The sequence below is a fragment of the Alosa alosa genome, chromosome 20, assembly GCF_017589495.1.
Source record: "Alosa alosa isolate M-15738 ecotype Scorff River chromosome 20, AALO_Geno_1.1, whole genome shotgun sequence".
NCBI lineage: Eukaryota > Metazoa > Chordata > Actinopteri > Clupeiformes > Clupeidae > Alosa > Alosa alosa.
The window spans coordinates 17,438,899-17,466,319 of NC_063208.1; the positions used below are offsets into that span (position 1 = coordinate 17,438,899).

General features: G+C 42.2%; 1 protein-coding gene across 4 annotated transcripts in view; it reads left to right on the forward strand.

Annotated features, from left to right (window-relative positions):
* khdrbs3 (KH domain containing, RNA binding, signal transduction associated 3) overlaps positions 1 to 27,421 on the forward strand; it is a 119,985-nt gene that overhangs the window by 83,382 nt on the left and 9,182 nt on the right. For all 4 annotated transcript variants that reach the window (XR_007192049.1, XR_007192050.1, XR_007192048.1 and 1 more), the window contains exons 7-8: positions 5,981 to 6,063; positions 20,072 to 20,130. Coding sequence is in view for 1 of the 4 variants with exons in the window: in XM_048230141.1 (XP_048086098.1) it covers positions 5,981 to 6,063; positions 20,072 to 20,130 (142 nt within the window). In the remaining 3 variants the exon portion in view is untranslated. The remainder of the gene's footprint in view (positions 1 to 5,980; positions 6,064 to 20,071; positions 20,131 to 27,421) is intronic.

The window sequence follows — 27,421 nt, forward strand, 5'->3', positions numbered from 1 at the left end:
GTTGGCATCTTTCTATGTTTCTTTCTTTGTTTCTGTCTTTCTTTTTTTCTTTCTTTCTCCTGTCTTTCTGAGCTAGTCTTTCTATTCATTCTCCATCTGGCCTTACTTCTCTTGTTTTCTGCCATTCTTTATGTCTCTATGTTATGCCACTTATGTTATGGTTATGGTTATGGTTATGGTATAGATGCTTTTTTCCAAAGCAACATTAGTTAAAAAATAATAGTTTAAAATAAAGTTGGAAAAGCCGACAATAGTAAACTTAACAACAATATCAATTAAAATATCAAATCTCAACAATGAAAAATAGAGTTTTTAATATGAACAAAACCATAAACATACAAACCATAAATCATTCATCAAGATGATCATCAATCAATCATCGGGAATTCATTAATTTAGTGTAAGGTTGAGGTTGACAGATGAGTTTTTAAACACTTGTTGAAAGTCCCAAAGCTACCACAAGAATACAGAGCACATAGGCAACCATTCCACCAACCAGGAACCACCAAGGACAAGAATCTTGATTGTGACCTCCTAGCGCTAATGGGTGGTCAGCACAGCAGGTTCTCATCAGAGGACGAGAGCTGGACCATGGAATTATGTCTCCCTTTCTTCCTGCCTTTTTCCCTCCGTTTGCCTCCCTCACATTCTCACCTCCCTCCAACACACAATGTGAAACTGATCTGGTCACACTTGTCACCATGTCTGTCATAGCTGTGCCCCTTTCATTGGCGTGAGCAGACCTCTGTAAGGCCAGCCTTTTTTGCATTCCTGAGACAGGAATTTACCTCTGTGTGTGTATTTGTTTGCTATTGCTATTGTCTAAGCTGGCATTTGGCCTCGGTTCCCGGCACCCTGCTAGGTAACCCTCCTAGTCTCCCTTCTCTCCAACCAGGATCTCCTCCTTAATCTGTTTGATATCATTTTTAATGTCTCAGTGCGAGAAGTAAGGGTGTCCGTTGTAGCATTGTAAAATAAGTGTATATATGTTTTTTCTGTAGTCTGGGAAAAATGGTCTGTGTTCTGATGAACACACTCCCATTACCTTGTCCTGATAAGGACGCTCTGTAGGTCAGTGGTCTCCATATGTGAAAACCGTCTATATGTTCATTTCTGTTTTGAAGCTTCTGTTCTGGCTGGAAACTTAAGGGTGGTGATAACTTTAGTCTTGGAATCATCTGCTTATCAGAACTCCCACGTGTGTGTAGTTGAATCTAATGTATGTTATAGTTTAACTATTAGGTCTATTTTAGATTGATTGTTGGATTGTCTTTGATACTTTATTGTTGATTGTGTCTTGAACACTGATTGATTGCAGTGTATGATTATCCCTGGCATTACATTGTTATGTTAACTGGTAATCTGTAACATTACTTTCCTGAGATTATGTTTCTGGTAAGGAATCTGTTCAATCAGATACCTAGGCAGTAGGGGTGTAAAGATTAACCGATACATATCGGTATCCGTTTTTAATGTGTAAGATACAGCTACATCGATACATGAAGCCCCGTATCGGAATAAAACTAAAATGAACCGGTCGTTATATCGATTTACTTGTTACGAATCGGTTCACAACCTTTTCTCCTCGCTCAGACTCTCATTTACGTTGCAAGCAGCGCGTTCATCCCACTTCCGGCTTTGAAACTATACGTGGCACGGAATTGTGGGTAATGCAGTTCGTTTTTGGCTACATTCATTGCCCAAAGTTGTCAAAGGACCTCATTACCCATACATCTACTGCAACTTAAGCACGTGACAACTTGCACTCGGCTGTTTTTACTCTTTTGTTTTTCAAAATCCAGCGCGAAAACGATAGTCTGAGTAGCCTTACGTTTGATGAAGGGATTTCCTTAATGTTAAAGAATAATTTGGCCCTTGCTGCTAAAATGATGCACAAATTATTATTATTTTGTTCATATTCACTCAGAGTTGTGGCACTGAGTTTCTGGTTTCTGCATATTAGGTCTACCATTGGAACAAAATAAGCCCAGAGAGTTCATTGATATGTAGGCCTATTTTATTCTTGTAGGCTATGAGAAAATGCCAACAGTGTCTTAAGCTCTGTTTTATTTTATTTCGGTATTGTCTTACCTTAACAATAGGCTACAGCTCCTTGAAAACAATCAGATATAACTCTATACAATCTATGTCTATAAATATCTATTTTTATGTTGTATTTGGCTGCTGTGTTTGACTGAAATGTAGACTATTATTTTTTTCATTTCAATATGTATATGATACAAACCTCAGTTTAGATAATCATATTCAATTGATAAAGATAGTCAATTTTTTTGCCTAATTGACAACCATGACCATGATAATTGATAACATAAAATGAAATGCAAATGATAAATCTTTCAGAATGCTTTTCATTCTTGAATTGCATCGAATCGCATCGCATCGAATCGTATTGAATCGTTTTTTATGAACATGTATCTTTTCTTGTATCGAATCGTGCCCATGTATCTAGATGTGAATTGTATCGTCTTGAGAGACATGAGAGAATTCACACCCCTACTAGGCAGTGAATGTATGAATTTTTAGTTAAACCGCATATATTTTGAGGGCTCATTAAACTTGAGCAGTCCCTGAGCTTTTCCAGTAAATTTCCACCAAGCCTCTGAGCCTTTGAGTGGGAAAGCTAGGCCTAACTAGACAAACTGCCAGAGTCACTAAACAAGTAAGTTAAAATTCATCTATTAACGGTCACTGAACTGAGAAGTAACTGCTAAGGTGTTGGATCCTAAATTATTAACAGATAAGCCTTTGATAGAGAGCTAATTCTTTGGAAGTACATATTACTAATTGTTGATTTAATACTTCATAGCCAACAGTTTATCTGTGGCTAAACTTTATTATAAAATTGGAGTCAGATTGGTTAAGAAATCATTGTAATTCAACTCAACCTCATTGATAAGACAGAACACGCATCTTCCCAGGACATTAGTGTACTGTATATTTCCCGGCTTTCACCTCTCACAGAAGTTCCACTATAAAAAGTTCCACAGACACTTGAGTTGCTGAGAGCAATGGAGCAGTAGCACCTCCACCAGCCTTGGTTTGAGTCCACAATCTGCTGTTTCTGTGTGTGTTGGATAAAAGTGTCTTCTAAATACCAGTCACTTTACTTTACTGTAAAGGTGATGGGTGATGCTGAAATGATCATTTCAGTATATCATACTGTAATGTGAACTGAACCTCCAGGAACTACTGTAGTATTGAAGTGGGCTTCCTTGGCTATAATGTGGAAAGGCCTTTTTTTGACAGGCACTTTCACAAAATGCAATATCCCATTTTAAGTCTTTCCATTTTCACTTCAACAGCTAATTTGGCTTCTATGCTAATTAGCATAGATGTACATCCCCTGTAATCGTGAGCTAAATAAAAGTATTTTATAAGTATTTTAAAGTAAGTATTTTAAACTTTCAAATATTTTAATTGTACTTTTATCATGGATTACATTGTTTATTGTTTTATATGATTATTGCTCTGGCAGTAGTGTGCGGCTATAGCTTTAAGAAAGTGACTCTCTCAACCATGGTACATATCTTATTCCCAATGCTTGATGTCACAACTGGCATCTAGCTAATCAAAAAACGCTTTTAGATTTGTCATCTTAACACTCTTCACAGACATCTTGGAAATTAGTTGCCATACTTCAAGGTATCAGGAAGCAGGAGTTTTATTCACTACACCCCCCCCCCACACACACATGCACGCACACACACACACACACACACACACACACACACACACACACCACCACCATCACCTGAATATATTTCCTCACTTGCTTTTCATGCACAGATAGACTGATGTATTTGAGTGTGCCTGGCTATGCATACATGATCAACCTAGGTAACACAGTTTTACTTTTTATCATTTAATTCCCATTTTTTATTTATATGTTAACAGCCATAGTTTTACAACAGAATGAACTTAAAGGCTTTTTAAAAATCTGTTTGCAGTAGAAATTAACTTTTCCATTTTTAAGCAAGGGGCGAACAAAAAATAGTAGTCTTAAATATAAATTAACCCTTTGGCTCTCTGAAGGTATGATTGTAATTCTAAATCACACGGTGGTATTGCTGAGACTGAATTCGACTGAAGCTCTGAAATTAGGAATTTCAGTGGAAAATTCAAACACAGTCACACAGTCTCGCTAAGGGGCTAAAAAAGAAGAAACCCTCGAGAATTGTTGTTGACCTTACTTATTTTTAGAACACTGTTCCCAAAATCCAATACATCTTAAATGTGTGTGTGTATGTATGTATGTGTGTGTGTGTGTCTGTGTGTGTGTATGTGTCTGTGTCTGTGTCTGTGTATGTGTGTATGCATGCATCAGTTTCACAATATAATATGTGGTTGAGGTTTTGAAGTGCCACTTGTATCCCTGGTATAAGTGATGGCGGCTTAGTGCAAATATTTTTCTCTGACCCAGTGTTGCACCGAATCCTTAGTAAATCAAGCAAATCTTTTTCATGTGAATTTAAAAGTGAGCACTGTTTCTCTTTTGATGATTTTTTAACGTTAATCTTGATGCTACTGCTGCTGACGATGATTATCTTTGAACTTCTCTTCTATAAACAAGAACAACTTTTAGAGTTTCTATTCACCAAAGCCAAAAATTGGGGTTCCTCGTTTACATTTTCTCCCTTATTTGTTTGTTTGTCCGAACACGCCTGACAACCCCAGAAGGATTAAGATTAAAGACCCAAAATTTCAAATGATGTTATTTTCCACTGATCGCACATTAAGCCTCCTCCTAATAATGGGACTGTGTGTGGACATGAAGCCCTTTGCTTCATTCGTTTATTTTTGGACTCTCGTTTTTATTTATTTTTTCCGCCCGTCACTAAGTCTCAAAGCCAGCTATCTGGCATGTGTGCAGATGGAGGGCAGTGGGCATTAGCACTGAGGATGTTTCATGTGGAACACAAGTCCCATTTACGCAAAATTAGGATACAGTGCAGCAGCGAGCGCTCTTTGATGTCTGACTTAGTCAGGGGTAGATTAGGGTTGCATAGAGCAAAGGATAGAGAGAATAGAGCAGAGAAAAGAATGGAGAGAAGAGGAGAGGAGAGGAGAGGAAAGCCAAAGAGAAGGTAACAGGGGAGAAAGAGAAGAGTGTTTGTTTGTACCATAGTTATGTTGTCAGTCTTTTTGTCCAGCAGTGAACAATTATTAAATATTATTCAACTTATTATTATTATTATTATTATTATTATTCAAAACTCATGACCAGAGCAGTGTAGTGCATATCATAAAGCATTCAGCAATACTGACTATGAATAAATAAACAGAACTCAACAGTGTGAAATGGCTCACTCCATAAGATGATTCTCAAGAATGTAAACGACTTCACAGGAGAGTGTGGCTGCTTCGGAGGGAGCCGTTGCTGTTTCAGTAAAGCTTTCCCCTCAGCTCTCTTTTCATATTGCAGCTCAGTGTCCTTCCACTACAGTCTCCTGTAATCTACTTCAAGGCTGCGCTCCCTTTTTCCCTCGGAATGGGCTGTTAATATATGATGAGGTTCAGGCAACTATATTAACCTTTCTCCATGTGTGCGATCCAGAGGGCCGTGTTGAGTTGCCGGAATATTCTGAGGAAATTGCCATTAGTGGCAAGCACTTGACCTTGATTGATTGGGCGGCTCTTGGCGAGGGACTGCAAGTCCACTTCACTACGACGAACTCTGAGTGGCAGCACAAAGCCGGCGAGATACATAATGCAATGTCAAATCACCAGAGACTCGTAGAGCCTATTATGCAGTTCCACTTATGGCAGAATTTCACATGAGCACAGACACTTGTTCATTATAACTGGTTGAATGTCAACATACAGTAGTAATTCTCACAAAGAGTGAATACCTTTGAATGAATCCATACATTATCAAAGTGAATGTCTTTGAATGGATGCATACAATACAATCATCTGTTTATCCTCAACCTGACACGCTGTTCTTTTTGACTGTTCGTAGGAGTATGACGATGGGTATGGAACAGCTTATGACGAACAAGGATACGACACCTATGACAACAACTACAGCAATCAAGGTCAAAAGTAAGTCTGTGTGTGTGTTTGCTGAGCTAAGATGACCTAAGACTGTGAGAGGTATTTATGCAGGGCACCCTCTCACACACATGAAGGAAGCTGGGCCAAGTGATCCCTGTGTTTTCAGCTGCTGAGCTCTTACACGAGAACTTCAACTTCTAAATATATTCAACTATTATTGGCACATTATGGGTAATGCATGCCAGGCTTTCACTCATCTACTGACAGATGCAGGATGAATATGGCAAAAGGAAGAACATAAACATGTTCTCTTTTCTCCTCTATTCTTCTGTGAATATGTGAACTATTTGGCTTTCTTAATGGCAATGTTTTGATGTCAAACTGCACTTAATTATTCTATTTATAGGCCATTGGGAATCATTATGAATAAAATATAAAACAGATCATATGGCCTGTGGAAAAGAGATTTATTGTTTATACAGATTGTTTTAACATGCAGTGTAGCCCACAATATTTGCAAGCAGAAAAATATAACAGCAGTAATTTCAGGAGGAAGTTGCATTTTCATGAATGTGTCACCTTCTTGTTGACAGTCGTGTGTGTGTGTAGGTAATTTTGAGAGAGAAAATAACTCCTCGTCCAAATATTTGCTGTTGATGTTAAGAGGCAATAAGGTCAATACTTACTGTATAATATTTCATTGGAGGAGCCTTCCATCGACCAATCCAGGATCTCCGGAACCTCTGAAACATATTCTTCATCATCCGGTTACTTGAATAGCCAATTCAGTCTGACAATCTTACTATATTTTTTCCCAATCTTGGAGGTGAAGATCCATCCTGTTTGATGATATTCAGATCCATACTGTGTTGAGCTTTAGGTGCTGCCTAAGAGGGTGCGTGTATCCATACATAATATATGTGTTCTTACACAACATACCTGCAGAACCTTTCTAAAGTTTTATAGCGCTTTACATAATGGTATTTTGAACAAGCACATAGACTTGCTACTTGATGTTTAATATCCCCCTGAATTTCTTAAATGTTCCCAATGCCACATACCATCCTGAATAAATAAGGGCAGTATTAACAGTCACACAACAATGCAAAGGCACAGAGTTAAGGCTGGAAGCCAGTGGCAGGCTTTGACCAGAAATATGCCATGCAGTGTTATTGCATGCAAATGAAAATGTACATAATCATTGTGAAAGCATTCAGATGGAGGGAAAGAGTGTGGCTAATGGAAGAGCTTGGCTGGGGACTTTTATTGTTGGATGTGTGTGCGCCACATGAGCGCATCATATCCTGTACAGTGATCTGAACGGTGCACAGCGTGGCAGTGACATGAATACATTTGGAACAGAAAGCTTTTCAGTTCAGAGCGCTACAGACGTGGCAAATCTATTGTGCACTTTCTTATTTTCAATTTTCAGAACTTGCTCATAATTCCCACCAGAGGCTTTTCAAGTCAGGCATTTTTCTCATATCCTTTTTTTCCCAGGGTCATTGGCCATCGCTTTTTATTTAGCTGTGAGACTCTTTCTCTATAAACAAATTAATATTTATAATGTCACATATACTGTGTATGCAGATGTATTTTTCACGGGTCAGGCACAGTTTTTGTCTTTTATCTATTCTTATATTTGTTGCAGTGTGGTGGTTTTCTTTGTCTCTTTCTTTCTCTCTCTCCCTCCATCTTCCCCCTCTCTGTCTCACTCCTTCTCTCTCCCTCTCTGTGTCGCTCCCTCTCTCTCCTACCCCCCTCCCACCTTCTCTCTCTTCTCTGTGTGTTTGTGGAGGAGTTCTTGTGATGCTAAATGTGGAGTATTGATTTTTCTTACATTCAGAGAGCTATCAGCCTTGTCGTGACACTGCTGGTCAAAGGCTCTGTTTTCGCCTGTTGGCTTGTTTGCTGGTGCCATGCTGTTTTTTATCAATCTTGTCTCTTCTTTGTCACCATTCCTTTCCATTCTCTCTCATCAAGCCCACACACACACACACACACACACACACACACACACACACACACACACACACACACACACACACATCTTCCTCCAACATCCCCACCCCTCTCTTTTGACCTCTGTGGCTGAATTGGAGAAAGAGGCAGGATCGTTGCTGCACTTAAGGTGTCAAAAATGCATTAGAGTCCTCTGTAAATAAATAATAGCAGGCGGAATGAGAAAGAAGAGTGGCATTCTGGTTTATCAAGGGTTTCTCCATGTTTTGTCTGCTTCTGTGTGTGTGTGTGTGTGTGTGTGTGTGTGTGGGGAGGGGTGTGGTGTGTGTGTGTGTGTGTGTGTGTGCATGTGGACGTACAACAGAAGGAAAGGCTTTTCTTGATATCAGTTGTCCAGCAGCGCACAGAAAGTGTCCTTTCTTTTCTCACCCCTGCCTCCATCTCACTCTCCAGTATCTCTCTCTCTCTCTCTCTCACTCTCCTTTCTCTTTCTTTCTTTCTCTTTCTCTCTCTCTCTGACCTGTTCTCTCTCACAAGCCTGGCAACCTGTCAGAGGTGAGAGCAGTAGCAGTGCAAGTAAAGTGCTTGAAGAGCTTGTCTGTCAGATAGATATGCATGGTCTTGAGGTGTGTGCGCGTCTGTTTGTCTGTGTGTGTGTGTGTGTGTGTGTGTGTGTGTGTGTGTGTGTATTATACACGGGTGGAGTCGTAGAGGAGATGAAGTTAGGTGTGTGTGTGTCTGTTTGAGGGTGGGGTGTGTGTGTGTGTGTGTGTGGGGGGTGGTTGTCCATGTAGCATAGAGACAGGCCCCGGGTTGAAGCCCCCGCTATTTGTTTTAAAAGCAGCTTTGTGAATAATCACGTCAGCTCAGGGGCACAGGGAGTAAAAAAGAGAGAGAGAGAGAGAAAGAGAGAAAGAAAGAGACTGAAGTGAAACACACTGTACTGTAGCCCATCACGCAGCGCGGTACAGCGCAGCACAGCACAGCACAGCACAGCCTGTACCCACGGGCTCTCTCCGACTCCAAAGAGAGATCCTCAGATGTGCTCCCGAGGACGCCGACGCACCAGCTAATGGGCTGAGGCTTTGGAAGACACTACCTCCAGAGGCACTGCATTTGCTTTATTTGCTTGCTTGCTCACATGTATTTATTTATTTGTTTATTTATTTATTTATTTGTTTATTTGTGTATTTATTTCATATTTATTTATTTGTCTACTGACTTACCCTCCCTACCACTGCTTCTCTCTCTCTCTCCATCTCTCTGCCTTTCTCTACCTCTGCCTTTCTGTTTCTCTCTCTCTCCATCTCTTTGCCTTTCTCTAAGTCTTTTGAGTACACAGTCTCCCCCTCAGCAGGGCATGATGGTTGTCTTTGCTGGCTCCATCTAGAGGCGGGGTATGATAAAAAGTGTGAGCAGACTGAGATACTGTTGTTGACGTTAATGCAGCACATGGCTTGAGTGTATGGTTTTATGAAAGACTGATCCCAGCTCTGATGTTCAATGATTTGTTCAGAAAGAAAAAGAAAGCAGGGGAGGTAAGAAGGAGAGAAATTGACGGAGAGAGAAAAAGGCTGAGAGGGATCTGACCCCCTACATACACAGTCTGCCCCCCCCCCCCCCTACATACACAGCACATTATTTCATCAGGAAGCTTCTCCAACACACATCCCCAACATACTTACAGCACACTGCCCCCCAATACACAGCACATTGTCTCATGAGGAAGCTTCTCCAACACACATATTGCACACTGCCCTCTCCCCCCACATACACAGCACACTATCCCATCTCCCCTGTCATCCCCCAACACACACACCAAGACCCCTGGCAGTTGGGTTAGCCCCCTTGAGCCGTGGATCTGCCCAAGGTTTCTTCCTTGGTAAGGGAGTTTTTCCTTGCCCCTGTTGCTCTTGGGTGCTCCTTGTTGGTGCCCCCACCCAATCCCAATCCTCCCCCACCTTTTTATGCAGCCCTTGCCACTTAATCTACTAAACCCCTCTTCTACTGCACTTTTTACCCCCATTAATGCACAAATAGGCTGACACCAGACATAATTTCACTGCATTTCTTACTTCCAGTAACTATATGCATGTGACAATAAACTTCCTTGTATCCTTGTATCCTTGATCAATCATCTGTTCAACAGTCCGGCTTTGTGAGGTGCAGCAGTTAAGGAGCCTCTCCCTGTGTCTTTGCAGCCAGTTTCCCACCAACCATAGTGTCTTAGTGTGTCTCTGTGTGTGTCTCTGTGTGTGTGTGTGTGTGTGTGTGTGTGTGTGTGTGTGTGTGTGTGTGTGTGTGTGTATGTGTGTGTCCACTCTTGTTATCCTGCCACACGCTCCGTGTGTGTGTGTGTGTGTGTGTGTGTGTGTGTGTATGCGCACAAGTGTAAGAGTGAATTCACGGATCACCTGTGTGCTAACAATGCATCACAGTGCCTGAGGAAGCACGGTCACACACACACACACACACACACACACACACAAAGGGAGCTTGGATAGAGGATAACAAGCACACTCATTTAGCCTTCCCTGCGACAGCAGCTAGACCAGCCCACCTTCTAATGAGAGCAGAAAGGCCGACTTTCCTAAGGATTTAAATAACGGCTCTGCTACGGTTTCATACATTCATAACAAGTGTATGCCTGGTGACTTTGACCTTTGCTGTTGGTGTGAAGTGCTTTTGGAGGAAAGCATTTTGGGCATCCTGTATTAGACAAAGCACTTTCTTTCTTCATTGTCAGGAAGTGTTGACTGTTTGTCTGTCGGGTTATTTTCAAGTAATACACCTATGTTTTGTCTGGATAATAACTGTAAATACATATGTGCTGTTTTATTGCACATAGATGTTCAGCGGTTGGGATTGTTGATCAATGTGGACTTGCCTATTTGTCCTGTTTTGTTTGTGTTTGTTTGTTTGTGTTTATGTTTATGTTAGTATATTAGACCCTGTGTTATGTGCTGTGCTCTTTCAGTGGAAAGGCGTTTTAAACCCAACAGATTCTCTTCAATCATGGCACTGCTAGAAGTGGATTACTGGATGTTTCATCATAGGCTGCTCTAGCAAACATCAGGCCAGGCTTTGGTATGGATAGGAGATACCTCCCAGAATAAAATAGTTTTTTGTTTTTGCCTCTCTTGTCTGCTATATGACGAGCAGACATGTTGAGATGGTCCAATTTCGGTGTGTGGATAGGCTCGTTTCTGGTTCAGAGAATGTTTGCCTTTTCCTGTGTACAAAAAAAGAGACAACAATTTTGTTTCAGACACAGAAAAGGTATTGATTTCACAGTTATGTTTTCTCAACGTGGTTTTTCAACTGATAATAGAACATTCAGATCCACCCATGATGACAGAAACCCATAATGACACTGAATACAACCAAACAACACCCTAGAAATTATTTGATTTTGAATGTATCAGAGGTGGGGATGTGAGTGAATAAGAAATATCCCATTTCCCAGCATACTCTAGCCCCCCTTCATACAAATGCACACACACACACACACACACACAAGCCTGCACTCTCTCTGTCTCTCACTCACTCTCTCTCCCTCTCTCTCTCACACACACACACACACACACACACACACACACCACAGACACAAGCACACACACACACACAGACTCATATACAGATACACACATACACAGAATGCACACACACACACACACACACACACATAGAATGCACAAACACAGTTGGCAACCTTAGGGCAACCCCTGCCAGGCGTCCTGACGTGTCGAAGACATTATAGGTTGTTAGGTAGTTGGCATCTCTGGCAGGAGAGTTGGATGGCAGACAGTTCAGATTACCTCCTCCACCCTCCAACACAAAGACCAGAGGCAGGTGCCATCACGCCCGGTGGGGGGATGAAGGAGTCTGTGATGCAGGTGTGGAGCTGAGTGAGATCACCTCAGGGGGTTCAGTCCTTGGGCCGTGTGCTCTGATGGTTTGGGGAAGTGATCGGCTGAAGGTGAATGGAGTCAATGGAATGGGGAGAGAGAGAGAGAGAGAGAGAGAGAGAGAGAGAGCGTGTGTGTTTGTGTGTGCATGTGTGTGTGTGGGGTGTTCTGCATGGGTGTGTCTGTATTTGAGGTATGAGTGTGTGTGTGTGTGTGTGTGTGTGTGTGTGCGCGTGTGTATGTTGGTACATGTGTGTGTGTTTTCAACTGGCTGCAGTGACCCATGGGCGGCTCGAGCCTCTGCGGTGCTCGGTGCCTGGAAACTTTATTTCACTCCTGACACCTGTGGGACCTCCGCCTCTCCTCGTCTCCCCTCACCTCCCCTAGTCTCCCCTCACCTCCCCTCACCTCCCCTCCCCCTCCTGCCCACACACACCCCTCTCTCCCGTCTCCTGTCTCCCCTCCCTGCCGCTGTCCTTTTCAACCAGCTCCCCCCCGGACCCTGCTGCAGTGACAGACCCAGAGAAGCCGGCTTCTGGAGCAAAGCTCAGTGCTGGAGACAAGGGCACTTTTCTGAGAGTGGTCTAGTTAGAGGAGCTACAGCACAGCTACAGGATGGATGGATGAACACGCCCTATTATGATGCATAACTGAAGTGCAGATAATGAATGTGCATAACAGAAAAGTAATTTACTGACTGATACATTTTGCTCTGGTTTGGAAGATATGATACTATAATTACCAAGCTAATGTAAGCGTATGGTCCTTTTAGAGTTATCAGCTGCTGAGGTGAAATGCATGGGGAAACACTAGGCCTGATAATTGTGAGATTTTAGAGGGCCTTAGTGTGTTTTCTGAATTTAACTTCATCACTTCTGTGAACACAATAGTAAGAGACTACTTGTGATTTTGCTATTTATAGATATGTGTTTATCAGCATTGTTTGGGGATATTTATGGAGAGTACAGTAGGTATGTGAGGGTAGTTTTTTATTTTTATTTAATTTTGTACACAATGCAATTAAGAGCTCTTTGTGATTCTCAACCTTTGATTTGACAGAACAGTGTCACAAGAGAGTCCCAGGTGCCTTTGCAATCAGAGACTGCTTTTTTCACTGTGAATTTTCATGCTGGACTCAAAATGCATACTTTTCTCCTCTGGCCCAATTTCTTCAGTCTCCCTATTTTTTCTCTTTCTGTTTTTTTTTCTCTCCTTACCAGTGGATGTGCTATATTTAGCTTCTTGGGTTAACTTCTGGATTCTAGAGGTTGGTTAACCTTAGTCACATCTCTCCAGTGGATGTGCTCAATTCACACACAAGTCTATCTCTCTCTCTCTCTCTCTCTCTCTCTCTCTCTCTTTCTCCTGTGCCATGTCTGTGTCTATAAATTTGAAGTTAGCTAGCTAGACCATGGCTGCAGTGGACAGACAGATGCCTGTTTATTTCAAGTTATGTAACTGACCAGCTTCTGGTGGGAAAAAATATGTATATGCTAATGCTACTTTAACATTGTCAGTCAGCCAATGTACATAATTTACAACACTACTTGAGGAGTATATCAGCAGCATTTTGGAAACAAAAGCTAAGTCAGATACCATTTTTACCAGGTCATGTCAAAACAGCATATTGCTGCAGTTTGCCATGACCTTTATCAAGTACCACCACTATTAACTGACAAGTATCTGGACCTATAACAGCCTCAGCCAAATTAGAAACTGTGGACGTCCTCCTGCCACGCTCCCAACCTCCATTATTACCTTCCTCTGACCTTTTGACGGAGTGGTTTAAAGTCTGTGGTGTAAGAGACTAGAGCTCCACTTCACCTTATTAGATTGACCTGGCACACAGTACTGTAACATATCCACACGACACTGGGCCTGACATCTGCTCCAATCATAATAAGAGAATGAAATAGTAATGAATGCATTTGCAACTCTGTGTGCTACAAAGGTTAATATAATTGGAGTAGTCATAGAAAAACTGTTGAATATGAATGAAGATGCAGCAGAGAGGAAATTGTATCTCTCTTTAATCTATGTGTGTATCTCTCTATCTTGGTCTCTCTCTCTCTCTCTCTCTCTCTCTATCTATCTATCTATCTATCTATCTATTCTTTATTCTTCCCCTTTACTGTAGCTTCTCCCAGTGCTGGTCGCTAGACTCCCTGGGGTCCTGTAGTAAAAAAAAATGAATCTTCTACATTACAAGTGTTATATATTACATTGAAATTACGTTCCATTTATATTCAAACAAAATCAGTCTTAAAAACATAATAATAACAAAAGAACAAAGTCAAGCTTTCACATGGTGACTTATACAGTATCTGACACAGTTCTCAATGTTTTTAATATCCAAAGAGAGCCTATTCCACATTACAGGCGTGTCTGTCTGTCTGTCTGTCTGTCTGTCTGTCTGTCTGTCTACAGCAACTTCTGATACTATGCTTGAACCTTTATGACAAAACAGCCTGATAATGGGGGAGCAAATGTTTTTTTGAATATCGAAGGGGCTCGATAGTAGGATTGCGGCTAGTGTGTCTTTATGTGAAGAGGTCAGAGAGGGGTCTTCTGATAACATGCCATTTGGCTGTCTGGCCAGACGCTTTGAAGTTTGTGGATTTCAATATTTTCTAGCCCTACAACATTATCAGATGTCCAACAGGGGAGTTGCTGCCTAGCAATCAGTAGCTATACAATCACACAGTGGTTGTTGATTTTGAATGCTAATTTGCGAACAGATAGTTGCCAATCGATGCAACAGAATAAGGCCTTTTGTGCTGTTAACTGCACCATTGTGAGCCAAGGAAAAGGCAGCATCCATGTTCTATCTAGGCTGCAGTCAATCAGTAACTGAATTTCCTTGTCCAATGGCTTTGAACCAATTTTGGCTGCGTACAAGAAATCAAGACTTTGGACTGTGCCAGTCTCTGGTGGGGGAAAAAATTTAGATATTATGTGACCTCATTCGAATCAAAATCAAAGAATTTTGGCAGAAACTGGAGAAAATATTCAGATTCAGTCTGAGAAGAGAGAGAGAGAGAATGATTGAAAATGGTGAAGATACTAGGATACACAAGACTCAATGGATCTTAGATAGATACATAAACAGATGGATGGACGGAAGTAAACAATCAGATGGCCAATACGACAGAGACAGGCAGACAAATAATGTACTTACCCCACAGACAGTCTGACTGAGGGGCCGACTGAAAGACAGATAGATAGGCAGACAGACAGATAGATAGACAAATAGATAGGCAGTAAAACAACATGAGCTGTAGCCCTGATCCTGTTCCTCTCCTCTCTTCCTCTCCCCTCTCTTCTCTTCTTTACCTCTACTCTCTTACTCTACTGTTCTACTGTTCCCCTCTCTCTTTTCTTCCACTCTCTCCTCTCCTCCTCTCCTCTGCACTCCTCGACTCTCTTCCTCTCATCCTCTCATCCTCTGCTCTCCCAATGGAATGTGTGAGTAATGGCGGTGTGAGAAAACAGCGTCCGAGCGGGGACTTGTACTACATCATTCAGATTTACCGCCGCCATCTGTTAAACGACACCGGGGACGGCCACATCGGTACTTAAGATCAGCCGCGCACCGCCATGATAGACGCTGTCAGACAGCAGGTGGACCTGTTGGATAGCAAGACACACACACAAACACACACACACGCGCGCACACACACACACACACACACACACACACACTAGCCAGTCCCTCACCCTATCCTTAGGCCAAGGCTACCTAATGGCTGTTTATTTCTGAAGAACAAGACAGGAACAAGAATTTGGAGACAAATTGCAGCAGAATGTGTGTGTGTGTGTGTGTGTGTGTGTGTGTGTGTGTGTGTGTGTGTGTGTGTGTGTGTGTGTGTGTGTGTGCGTGCGTGCGTGCGTGTGCATGTGTGCATGTGTGTGCGTGCTTGCCTGTGTGTGTGCGCGTGTGTGCATATGTGTGTGTGTGTGTGAGTGTGTTTGTGTGTGCACTTGCGTGCCTGTGTGTGTCTCCACTGGCTGAGACAAGAAGAGAAGCTGTGTGAGGAGGAGGTGGGTGGGGCAAAAGCAGGCTTGGGAAAGGTAGAAGCATCCAGCTAATAAATGTCAAACTGAAGGGAGGAACCACTTACGCAGTCAAAAGGCTTTTCCACTCCCGTGACAGTGCGATAGTTGCGCTCGGGTGAGAGACGCTGTGCGGCGCCTGTGTTGACATGTAATCTCACACCACTGTAGCACACACGAGGCCGTGCGCCCTGTCAGAGGAATGCTGGTAAAATACCGAATCGATGATGATGATGAATGCACAGAGAGAACACAGGCTTGGCAGATCTTGTTGATTTCAGAAGCTTGGTGCTTCTTTCAATGTGTCAGAGAGTTTTAATGCAAGAGCGGTGATAATGATGATCTTTTCACTAAATGATCTTTAAAGATATATCTTTTTTTTTTTTTTTATCAACTTTTGTTGTTGAAAGTTTGCTTATCCTTTGAAGCCATCTGCACAGTTGGACGATCTTGTGTTTTAATTTGGTTCTCTCATCTTTAGCTGTCAACATGTTTTAATGAGAGATCCATGAATGGCAGCTCGTGATCAAAAAATCATTAATTATTGTTATTTTTAATTGAAGAGTTTTTAATTAGCTCAACTAGTAGTATGTTGCTCTGTCTGAAATGTCTTCCCAAAACTTTTATAGTGACTCATAGTCTTCAGTTCATCACACAGCTGCATTTGACTGAAGCAGGTTAGACCAAATAAGAAAAACTTAAGAAAACTAGCTCTGTTGATGTTATGGCTACGGCTCACAGCTTTGCCCTTCACTACATTGCTGACAGAGAGGATTGTACAGAAGAGAGAGAGAGAGAGAGAGAGAGAGGGAGAAGAAGAGAGAGAAAGAGAGGGAGCGATCGGGAAAGGGAAGAAGAGGCTAAACATGGCAGCGTTGTGCAGGTATCGATGAAACGTCACAGCAGAAATTAGAGGTGCTTAACAGCTTTTGGAGTGCAGCTCTTATACGCATTAAAGCCAAGGCTGCACTTGGCAGGTCGAGCCAGTGCTGACTGCAATTTTGCTGGACAGAAACCCATCGGCCCCTCTTTCACATGCTAGCTTTTTGTTGGCGGAGAGGGAAAATGTTTATGCCTGTTTCACCCTCAGCTTCCAACACACAGACACACAAACACAAACACAAACACAAACACACACACACACACACACACACACACACACATCCACCTCAACAATAGCAGAGGTGTTTTTTTGTACTGAATGTGACCTGGAGGCATTCTGTTTGTTTAAATGCAGACTTTTATGTCTCTGGGAGCTGGTACTAAAACGTGCCACCTGGTTGGACTAGCAGATCCAAACGCATCTTATCACCCATGGCCATTTAGACTTTTCATTCTGCAGTTGTTGATGCTTTTAGACCTCTCTGTTGTGCTCTTCTTCATTGTGCTCTCTCTTTCTCTCTCTCTCTCTCTCAGAGTTAGTGATGTATGATGTCAATGGCACCTTTTCAACCCAGGGGCAGCATAGAGAGAAATGGTGAAGACACCTCTGCCAGAGAGAGTTTAATTGTAGCCTTTATGCAAATCACAGAATTAAAGAAAGACTCAACGATAAGAGGTTAGAGAACTGTGTAGTATGTAAAACATGCATTCAGACAGTTTACAGGTGAAACAGAGACACCTAGGGCATGTCAGCATCTTAACATGGAACTCCAGACACAAATGTTTCTTCTTGTTTTGACTTTCTGGAGGAGTAGTACTCTGACAGGCTGGCACACAGCACGTAACGGAAGTGCTCTGTTCCCGTAGTAGCATCTGTTGCACAATTAGCTTCCATGGTAATGAATGGAACAGGCTACACCTGATGTGATACCGGCGCATACATTCGGAAAAATTAGACCAGTCTTCTATTTTTATGCCCCTCAAGTGGAGCACTTCAATTGTGGACCTGGTGTAGCCCAGCTGTGAGTCTCCAGTGGTCAGTGAAGTTTATTTCAGCACACACACACACACACACACACACACACACACACCCCTCCAGACCTCCTTCATTCCTTTTTTTGTTTCTCCTTCTCTTGTCTGAAATGGCAATGACACAGGACACACATCCTCACATAGGTCTAGTGCCACCAGAAAAGCCTGCGTAGCCGAGTTACCGGGGGAGACGTGATGACTGACAGGCGGAGGGAAGGGGACTCAGCTGTTAGGGGTGGAGAAGGGAGGGGAGACGTTGTCGGATCGCCATGGCAGCCATATGATGAATTACCTCTCGACTCCTGAGTGATAGCGACGGCGCCGAATGATGCCAGCGCTGGATTGTTCTGTCAGAGGTCACTGAGTACTGGGAGAGAGAGAGAGAGAGATAGAGAGGGGGGGAGAGAAAGGGGAGAGAGACAGAGGGAGACAGAGGGGGAGAGAGGGGGAGAAAAGGTGGAAATCAGGAAAGAAGTGAAACAGGAAGGAAAAAAACATTAAATGGAATACAATAAAAGGCAATGCAGCATGCAGGAAAGGATTTTTTCCTCATAGTTTTTGGAAATGAATGCTTGTCAGGATCTGGATCCATATGCCGGGAAGTAACAAGAATGACTAGGAGAATATTACTGAAATAGCTGGAAATTGTCCTAAAATATTACAGTAATGGGATGATAATGGGATTGTTTGAACATACCTGTTTGTGTGTGAGACAGGAAGAGATAGCGTGTTTGTGTGTGTGTGCAGAAGTTCAGGTGAGGTGTGTGTGTGTGTGTGTGTGTGTGTGTGTGTGTGTGTGTGTCTCTGTGTGTCTGTGAGAACATTTGTGAGAGAGGATGTGTCTGTGTCTGTCTGTGTTTGGGAGAGAGAGAAAAAAAGGAAAGAGATTCAGAGTGACTTTATGTGAGTGCACTAGAGAGGGTGAGAGAGAACATAGGTATGTGTGTGTTTGTGATAGAAATGAGAATTAGAGAAAGAGAGAGAGAGAGAGAGAGAAAAGGAAAAAGGAGATTGTGATCTTCTCATGCTCAAATGCTCTCTGCCAAGCTTGTCTATAGACCTTTGTCTGTGTCTGTGTGTGTGTGTGTGTGTGTGTGTGTGTGTGTGTGTGTGTGTGTGTGTCACAGATATGTGCCTTTTTATCACCTCTGCAGCACAGTTCTCAGTTTCAGTCGTCTCTTCCTAAGTTTGTGCTTTTTAGCCATAATCTCCCAGCAGCCTGTCTGAACTCGCGATGCTCATTAACACGATTTCTTGGCTGTGTCTGCTCTTCTCATGTACAGTGCAGTGATAATTTAACACTTTTCAAATCCTCCATAGATCTCATTGCTGTCACACTTGACATGGTTGCCTTTTCACATAAGATACAGACAACTGGAAAATGAGCTGGTGGGATTGTATTGAATGGGACCTTGTGACTGGGTAGGTCAGATAAAGTACCTAGGAGTATCCAGGGACCTGGTCCAATATTAGAGGAAATGTTTGTGTTTCACCTTGAAATACTGTGAAGCATTTTGTCCTTTTTCCCATTTAGACTCATTATTGAGGTGTTTCCTTATCATGTCCTAGCCAGACTGTTTGTACTGTAAGAATGAGGAAGTACATCTGATGTATCTCACAGCAGGGTTAAATAAAAGGGTGATTCCTGTTGTGTCCAGAGATAGTAGTTGTCTCTCATTTGGCATGGATCGTATGACAGATCAGAATCATATCTGCATTGGGATTCTATCTGGATCCGAGGCATATCATATATTACTGCCAAAATAGTGACAGCCATCGCGAATGTCCATTTATCTGCATGTAGTCATTGTCAGTGAATTTTGTCGTACATGTCCAAAGCTAGTTGGTGTCTCCGATTTGGTGTCAGTGTAGAAGATCAGAATTAGATATGTTTTGGGGCTTAGATTCTATCTGTATCTCAGACTTATATCACAGCCAACATTTTGACTACCTTTTATGTTGAAACAAATTACTTTTATTTTCAGTGTGGTATCTAGAAACCTAGTATTAACCTAGTACTGTTGCCTTGTGTGAGATTATTTGTATTCACTCATGATTTCCTATGTCAATATTGGCTTTTCTACAGCAATGTACAGTAATGTGTCACTGAAATGGATGATGTCTCTGAATTCTCTCAGAACAAGGACTGACTCTCTCTCTCTCTCTCTCTCTCTCTCTCTCTCTCTCTCTCTCTCTCTCTCTCATGTCTCTATCCACAGCTCAGACGACTATTACGAATACGGACACGGCATCAGCGGGGAGTCGTATGAGTCATACGGTGAGTTCCTCGTCCGACTGTCTTGTAACAGGATTAAAATGATTAGTCCATCCACATTACGCGCGGATTTGCAAATTATTAGCTCCATCACCGCCGCCGATTCCTCGCACAACAGCACTGCTATCTCCCATGATCAGAGCTGTCATCTCAGTCGACTGATACCAGGATTCGCAGGTCTTAACTCTCGCCGCCAAAGCTTATTCTCCGATATCTTATGCACAATTGCAGCGACATCTACCACAGCACGTGCCAAAACACGATCACATTAGCATGTGTACCAGCGATGACATTTTACTGAATAATACATCTGGTTTGCATGATAAGAAATCAATAGTTTTACTGTAAATCAGAAAGCAGGTTTACAACTTACCTACTGTATTCCTGGAGTGCAAAAATGAAGTGGCAGTCGTGTATCGATTCCCCTAATGCTAATATACACCAGTGTGCTCCATTTCTGTTCAGGAGCTCAGAAAATACTCTGTGATCTAATTTTGGCCAATTAAACTCTGAATGAAAACTCAGAGCATTTAATCTTCAGTCATTATTTCATGTGAGACTGAGCAACTATGTGCCGTTCGCAAGCACCAGTTAGTGTGTACAGTATGTGTCTCCTGTCTCCTGCTGTCATGAAGTTCTTTGTGTCAAATAATAGCATCATAAGGAGCTGACTAATCTAATACTGCACTAATGTAATTGGTGGTAATCATTGTGGCTGATTAATATTATTTAGTTTTTGAATTTATTTCCCAGTTTGTCAATGTGCTGTGTACAGCACAACACTAATTAAAATGAAATTAGTAATCCAGAACGACAAACAGAGAAAGAATCACTCACTGGCATTTTGAAACTCGAGCCATAGAACTTGACATTGTTGCTCGTATAATTTGTTCAGATTTAATTGGACAGAGAGATAAACAAGTGAAAGAAAGAATGGACTCATGATTCAGTTAAAACCCCTCAGTTTCAGCGGGCTCGTGGGAGACATTGAATGAATCCAAGACAGCATTAACTCTACAGGTTCATTTCTATTATGGCACAAAACAAGGGATGCAGAACTTGATTAACTTAAAATAGAAGTAAATGGAAGAGTCACATTTCTCTATTTTTCTCTCATATACTCTACCTTTCTCTCCCTCCCTCTCTCTTTTACTCTCACCATCCCTGCTCTCTTCCCCCCCTCTCTCCTTCTCATCACCTCTCCTTCTCTGTCTGCATCTAACACCCTCCGTCTTTCTCTCCTCACACACCATACACACTCACACAGAGATGCAAACAAACACCTGTTTACATGCCCTGCTGGGAGTTCTAAAGAGAATAATGGCTGACAGTTCAAAGGAGAGGCACTAGATTAGGGCGGCTGATGCTCGCCATCCTTTTCTCTCCGCACCCAAGGGTGTGGCGGTCAAGCCTTTCTTTTAAGTGACAGTTAGTCTCAGGGATGACAGGTCTAATTAAAGGGTATTGGTAAACACGTCCACATTGAGGGTGTCTGGAGGGAGCAAACACACACCACACCACACCACACACCACACACACACACACACACACACACACACACACACACACACACACGTATGCATACCCAGTGATCCATATAGTCTCACATCACACACAAACACAAAGTCTCACTCACACATCTAAACACCCACACAGACACAGCAGGCCAAAGCCTTGGCACTCTGTGTCCAGGGTGAGTCTCGGCTGGTTGAAGATCACACAAAGGCCTCCATCGATTGGGCCACTTCCCTAAAGACTGACCCAGCTGCGAGCTAATGGTGATCGTAACCTTTCATCTGGAGATTCCACACACACACACACACACACACACACACGTACGTCTTCCTTTTAAGTGGGCCGTTTGATCCGCTTGCTAACTGACACAAACGGCACCTTCTTCCCTGCATTCAAGGGCAAGAAGAAATTTCTATCCTCCTTTAGTGTGACAGAACCCATGGGAGGACCATCATTTTGTTTGTTACTTAGATGAGCCTCTAGCCCTTTGTGAGGGGAGGCCATTTTGGGCTGGTTGGTCATTCTAGGAAAGATTACTGTAAACAATGGTTGGTGTTTGTTTAGCAGAGGCGGACAGAGTACACAGCTTCATTACTTAAGTAAAAGTACAGATACCCTTTGCTAAATTTTACTCAAGTACAAGTAAAAGTTCAACAGTCAGATGTCTACTTAAGTAAAAGTACTGAAGTACTTGTTTTTAGTAGTACTTCAGTATCAAGAGTACAAGAGTAGCCTACATTTTCTAAATATTGCATTACAAGGATACAAGGAAGTTTATTGTCACATGCATATAGTTACTGGAAGTAAGAAATGCAGTGAAATTATGTCTGGTGTCAGCCTATTTGTGCATTTATGGGGGGGAGGGGTAAAAAGTGCAGTAGAAGAGGGTTTAGTAGATTAAGTGGCAAGGGCTGCATAAAAAAGGTGGGGAGGATTGGGATTGGGTGGGGCACCAACAAGGAGCACCCAAGAGCAACAGGGGCAAGGAAAAACTCCCTTACCAAGGAAGAAACCTTGGGCAGATCCACGGCTCAAGGGGCTAACCCAACTGCCAGGGGTCTTGGTGTGTGTGTTGGGGGGATGACAGGGGAGATGGGATAGTGTGCTGTGTATGTAGGGAGAGGGCAGTGTGCAATATGTAAGCGATTTCATTTATAACCACCGGAGTATATGCGGAGGTTTGTCAAACGGAGGTCCTACCCTTCGGATGATTCAGATATGATGCTAACCTGCGGACCTTATACTGACCTTATACGGACGTATGTGTGAACGACATACACGCACATTACAGAATCTCTGTGTGGTTGTCGAGTGAGGGGTGGGGTAGAGTTCACAAGATGCGAGATATGATGCAGAATATATGCGGCCACTGCCTGTCACAGCTGCTTTTTGTTTACAAAGTGTAGTCTATGCATTATGTAGGCTAAAGAAGAGAAATCTATTGTGCGTAGGCTAATACTTGAAGTAGGCTAGTCACGTAAGTGACTTGGAAATTGACCTACAGTATTTGTATGTGTGCTTCGAATAAACACATTTATCTGTTTTCAACGTTGTACCAGAATCTGGTTTGCGTTGGAGAGAGAGAGCATGCACAAACTTTATAGTAGGCTACCAGCCAATTCAGTAGGCTAACTCAAGACTTCAAGGCCATCATACAACGTTTTTAAGCAACAAACAAAATACTAACATAACAGTGAAGGAGTTTGGAACAAAGTTGGGTTTTTCTTAGTTTCCATTTCCAGTGTGCTGTAAGTATGTTGGGGATGTGTGTTGGAGAAGCTTCCTGATGAAATAATGTGCTGTGTAGGGAGGGGGTAAAAGTGCAGTAGAAGGGGTTTAGTAGATTAAGTGGCAAGGGCTGCATAAGAAAAGTGGGGGAGGATTGGGATTGGGGGGGCACCAACAAGGAGAACCCAAGAGCAACAGGGGCAAGGAAAAAACTCCCTTTACCAAGGAAGAAACCTTGGGCAGATCCACGGCTCAAGGGGCTAACCCAACTGCCAGGGGTCTTGGTGTGTGTGTTTGGGGGATGACAGGGAGATGGGATAGTGTGCTGTGTATGTAGGGAGAGGGGCAGTGTGTGCAATATGTAAGCGATTTCATTTATAACCACCGGAGTATATCGCGGAGGTTTGTCAAACGGAGGTCCTACCCTTGGATGATTCAGATATGATGCTAACCTGCGGACCTTATACTGACCTTATCATGGGGCGTATGTGTGAGCGACATACCACATTACAAAATCTCTGTGTGGTTGTCAGTGAGGGTGGGGTAGGAGAGTTCACAAGATGCGAGATATGATGCAGAATATATCGACCACCGCCTGTCACAGCTGCTTTTTGTTTACAAAGTGTAGTCTATGCATTATGTAGGCTAAAGAAGAGAAATCTATTGTCGTAGGCTAATACTTGAAGTAGGCTAGTCCAACGTAAGTGCTTGAAAATTGACCTACAGTATTTGTATGTGTGCTTGAATAAACACATTTATCTGTTTTCAACGTTGTACCAGAATCTGGTTTTATGTTGGAGAGAGAGACATGCACAAACTTTATAGTAGGCTACCAGCCAATTCAGTAGGCTAACTCAAGACTTCAAGGCCATCATACAACGTTTTTAAGCAACAAACAAAATACTAACATAACAGTGAAGGAGCTTGGAACAAAGTTGGGTTTTCTTCGTTTCCATTTCCAGTGTGCTGTAAGTATGTTGGGGATGTGTGTTGGAGAAGCTTCCTGATGAAATAATGTGCTGTGTAGGAGGGGGGTAAAAAGTGCAGTAGAAGGGGTTTAGTAGATTAAGTGGCAAGGGCTGCATAAGAAAAGTGGGGGAGGATTGGGATTGGGGGGGGGGGCAAGGAGAACAAGAGCAAATAGGGGCAAGGAAAAACTCCCTTACCAAGGAAGAAACCTTGGGCAGATCCACGGCTCAAGGGGCTAACCCAACTGCCAGGGGTCTTGGTGTGTGTGTTGGGGGGATGACAGGGGAGATGGGATAGTGTGCTGTGTATGTAGGGAGAGGGCAGTGTGCAATATGTAAGCGATTTCATTTATAACCACCGGAGTATATCACGGAGGTTTGTCAAACGGAGGTCCTACCCTTGGATGATTCAGATATGATGCTAACCTGCCTGGACCTTATACTGACCTTATCTGGACGTATGTGTGAGCGACATACACGCACATTACAGAATCTCTGTGTGGTTGTCGAGTGAGGGGTGGGGTAGAGTTCACAAGATCACGAGATATGATGCAGAATATATCTCGGCCACTGCCTGTCACAGCTGCTTTTGTTTTACAAAGTGTAGTCTATGCATTATGTAGGCTAAAGAAGAGAAATCTATTGTCGCGTAGGCTAATACTTGAAGTAGGCTAGTCCGTAAGTCTTTGAAATTGACCTACAGTATTTGTATGTGTGCTTGAATAAACACATTTATCTGTTTTCAACGTTGTACCAGAATCTGGTTTGCGTTGGAGAGAGAGAGCATGCACAAACTTTATAGTAGGCTACCAGCCAATTCAGTAGGCTAACTCAAGACTTCAAGGCCATCATACAACGTTTTTAAGCAACAAACAAAATACTAACATAACAGTGAAGGAGCTTGGAACAAAGTTGGGTTTTCTTCGTTTCCATTTCAGTGTGCTGTAAGTATGTTGGGGATGTGTGTTGGAGAAGCTTCCTGATGAAATAATGTGCTGTGTAGGGGGGGGGGGGGTGCAGTGTACTGCAAGTATGGTGAAATATGGCAGAAAGGCTAGGCAATCAAGGACATGGGTAGATAGATGGAGGAGAAATCAAAAATAATAAATAAAAAGTTCTATGGAGATGTGCAAAAGTTGGAGAAAGTCAGATATATGTGTGTGTGTGTGTGTGTGTGTGTGTGTGTGTGTGTGTGTGTGTGTTTGTTTTGATGTGTGATGAAATAAGAAAATAAATAAAAGGTCTGTAGCATAGGGAGAGGGATGTAAAAGTGCTAAAAGTCATGTAGGTGTGTGTATGTGTGTGTATGTGTGTGTGTGTGTGTGTGTGGGGGGGTCATGAGTGCTGAGGAGTGAATGAGTGCAAATTCAGTATAGTGTGAATTCAGAGTTGGGAAATGTTTGAGAGTGCTGAGGAGTGAATGTGTGCAAAGTCAGTATAGTGTGAGTTCAGAGTTCAGATGGCCTGGGGATAAAAACTTCTCCTGAGTCTCTCAGTTCTGGCTCTGTGACTACATAGGCGTCTTCTTGATTTCAGCGGTAGGAATAATCCATTGTTAGGATGAGAGGAGTACTCTTCTGGAATAGATATCTTGTAGAGCAGGGAGTTGAGTTCTTATAGTACGTTCAGCTGAGCACACTACTCTCTGCAGAGTACTACAATCTCTAACTGTGGAGTTCCCATACCAGGTAATGATGCTACCAGTTAGAACACTCTCAACCGCTGAAGTGTAGAAGGCCTTCATGATGGATGTAGAAACTTTGAATTTCCTTAGCTGACGAAGGAAGTAGAGTCGTTGTCTGGACTTCTTCAGAACATATTGAGTGTTAACAGTCCATGTTAAGTCTTCAGTAATGTGGACACCAAGGTATTTATTACTACTGCCACAGTGCTTACATTTATGTAAGAAACGTCCTACATGGAGTTATGAAAAATGTTAATGTTAATACCTTGAATGTAAATTTAATTTTCATCTTTTTACCATGTTGCCAGGGATGGGCAGTATTTCTAATACATGTATTTAAAATACGCATTTCAAATACAAAATAATATTTTGTAATTGAAACACTTGAAGCGAAAACTATCATTAACTTGTTCAGAAAATTGAAATAGTCTGGCGAGGTCACAGGTTGGCACATTCCCGGGATGGACCTGCTGCGTCTTCATCCATTGTTTCGTGAATGGTTTCGTCTCTTATCTAAATCTGACCATGTAGTTGACTTTGGCGGAAAGCTGAAGGTGATTGCTGATAGGCTCATAGTCTCAATCAGTGGCGCCTGCACAATCCAATCACGTTTGAGAGGGAAACAACAAATTGAGGGTTTCCAAGGTTTTTTTTTCCCTTTTTTTTAGTAATGGGTACTCACAGTTATGGATAGAAATGTAGTGGAGTAAAGAGAACAATATTTGCCTCTCAAATGTACTTGAGTTAAGTCATGAGTACTCCCCAAAAATGATACTCGAGTAAAGTACAGATCCCTCAAAATTGTACTCAAGTACTGTACTCAAGTAAATGTACTCCGTTACTGTCCGGCTCTGTTGTTGAGCCTATTATTTTTTAATAGTGCTGTCAAACGATTAAAATTTGTATTCACGATTAATCGCTGAATTCCTATAGTTAATCACGATTAATCGCATATTTTATCATATGATTAAAATTCTATTATTTTGCATTTCTGAACTTTCCATGAGTCCATATTAACAATAAAGCAATTATTGTTTATATTGATTGGGATTCAAATGAAAGCAAAGCAAGTTACTTTATTAACTGAACTTTAAGACATAGGTCTATTTGATTATTTCAAATCAAATTTCAAAAGATGTGCAGCAGACCTGAGGCAACACATATTCTTCAGAAATATAGCTGATATAAACTGAAATAAATGCTACTGCAGAAGTGCATGCACAAAATGTAGGCCTACACACATTTAAAAGGGCATAACAAACAGAAAATATTATATTCATACTATATTCATTATCTTTGAGTTCAGTTGAAAATAAGGATCTTTTCAACATGAGTGCATTCAGCATTTTATAGGCCTACAGTCTATGGTGCACTGTCACTTACCACACATCAATGCCGG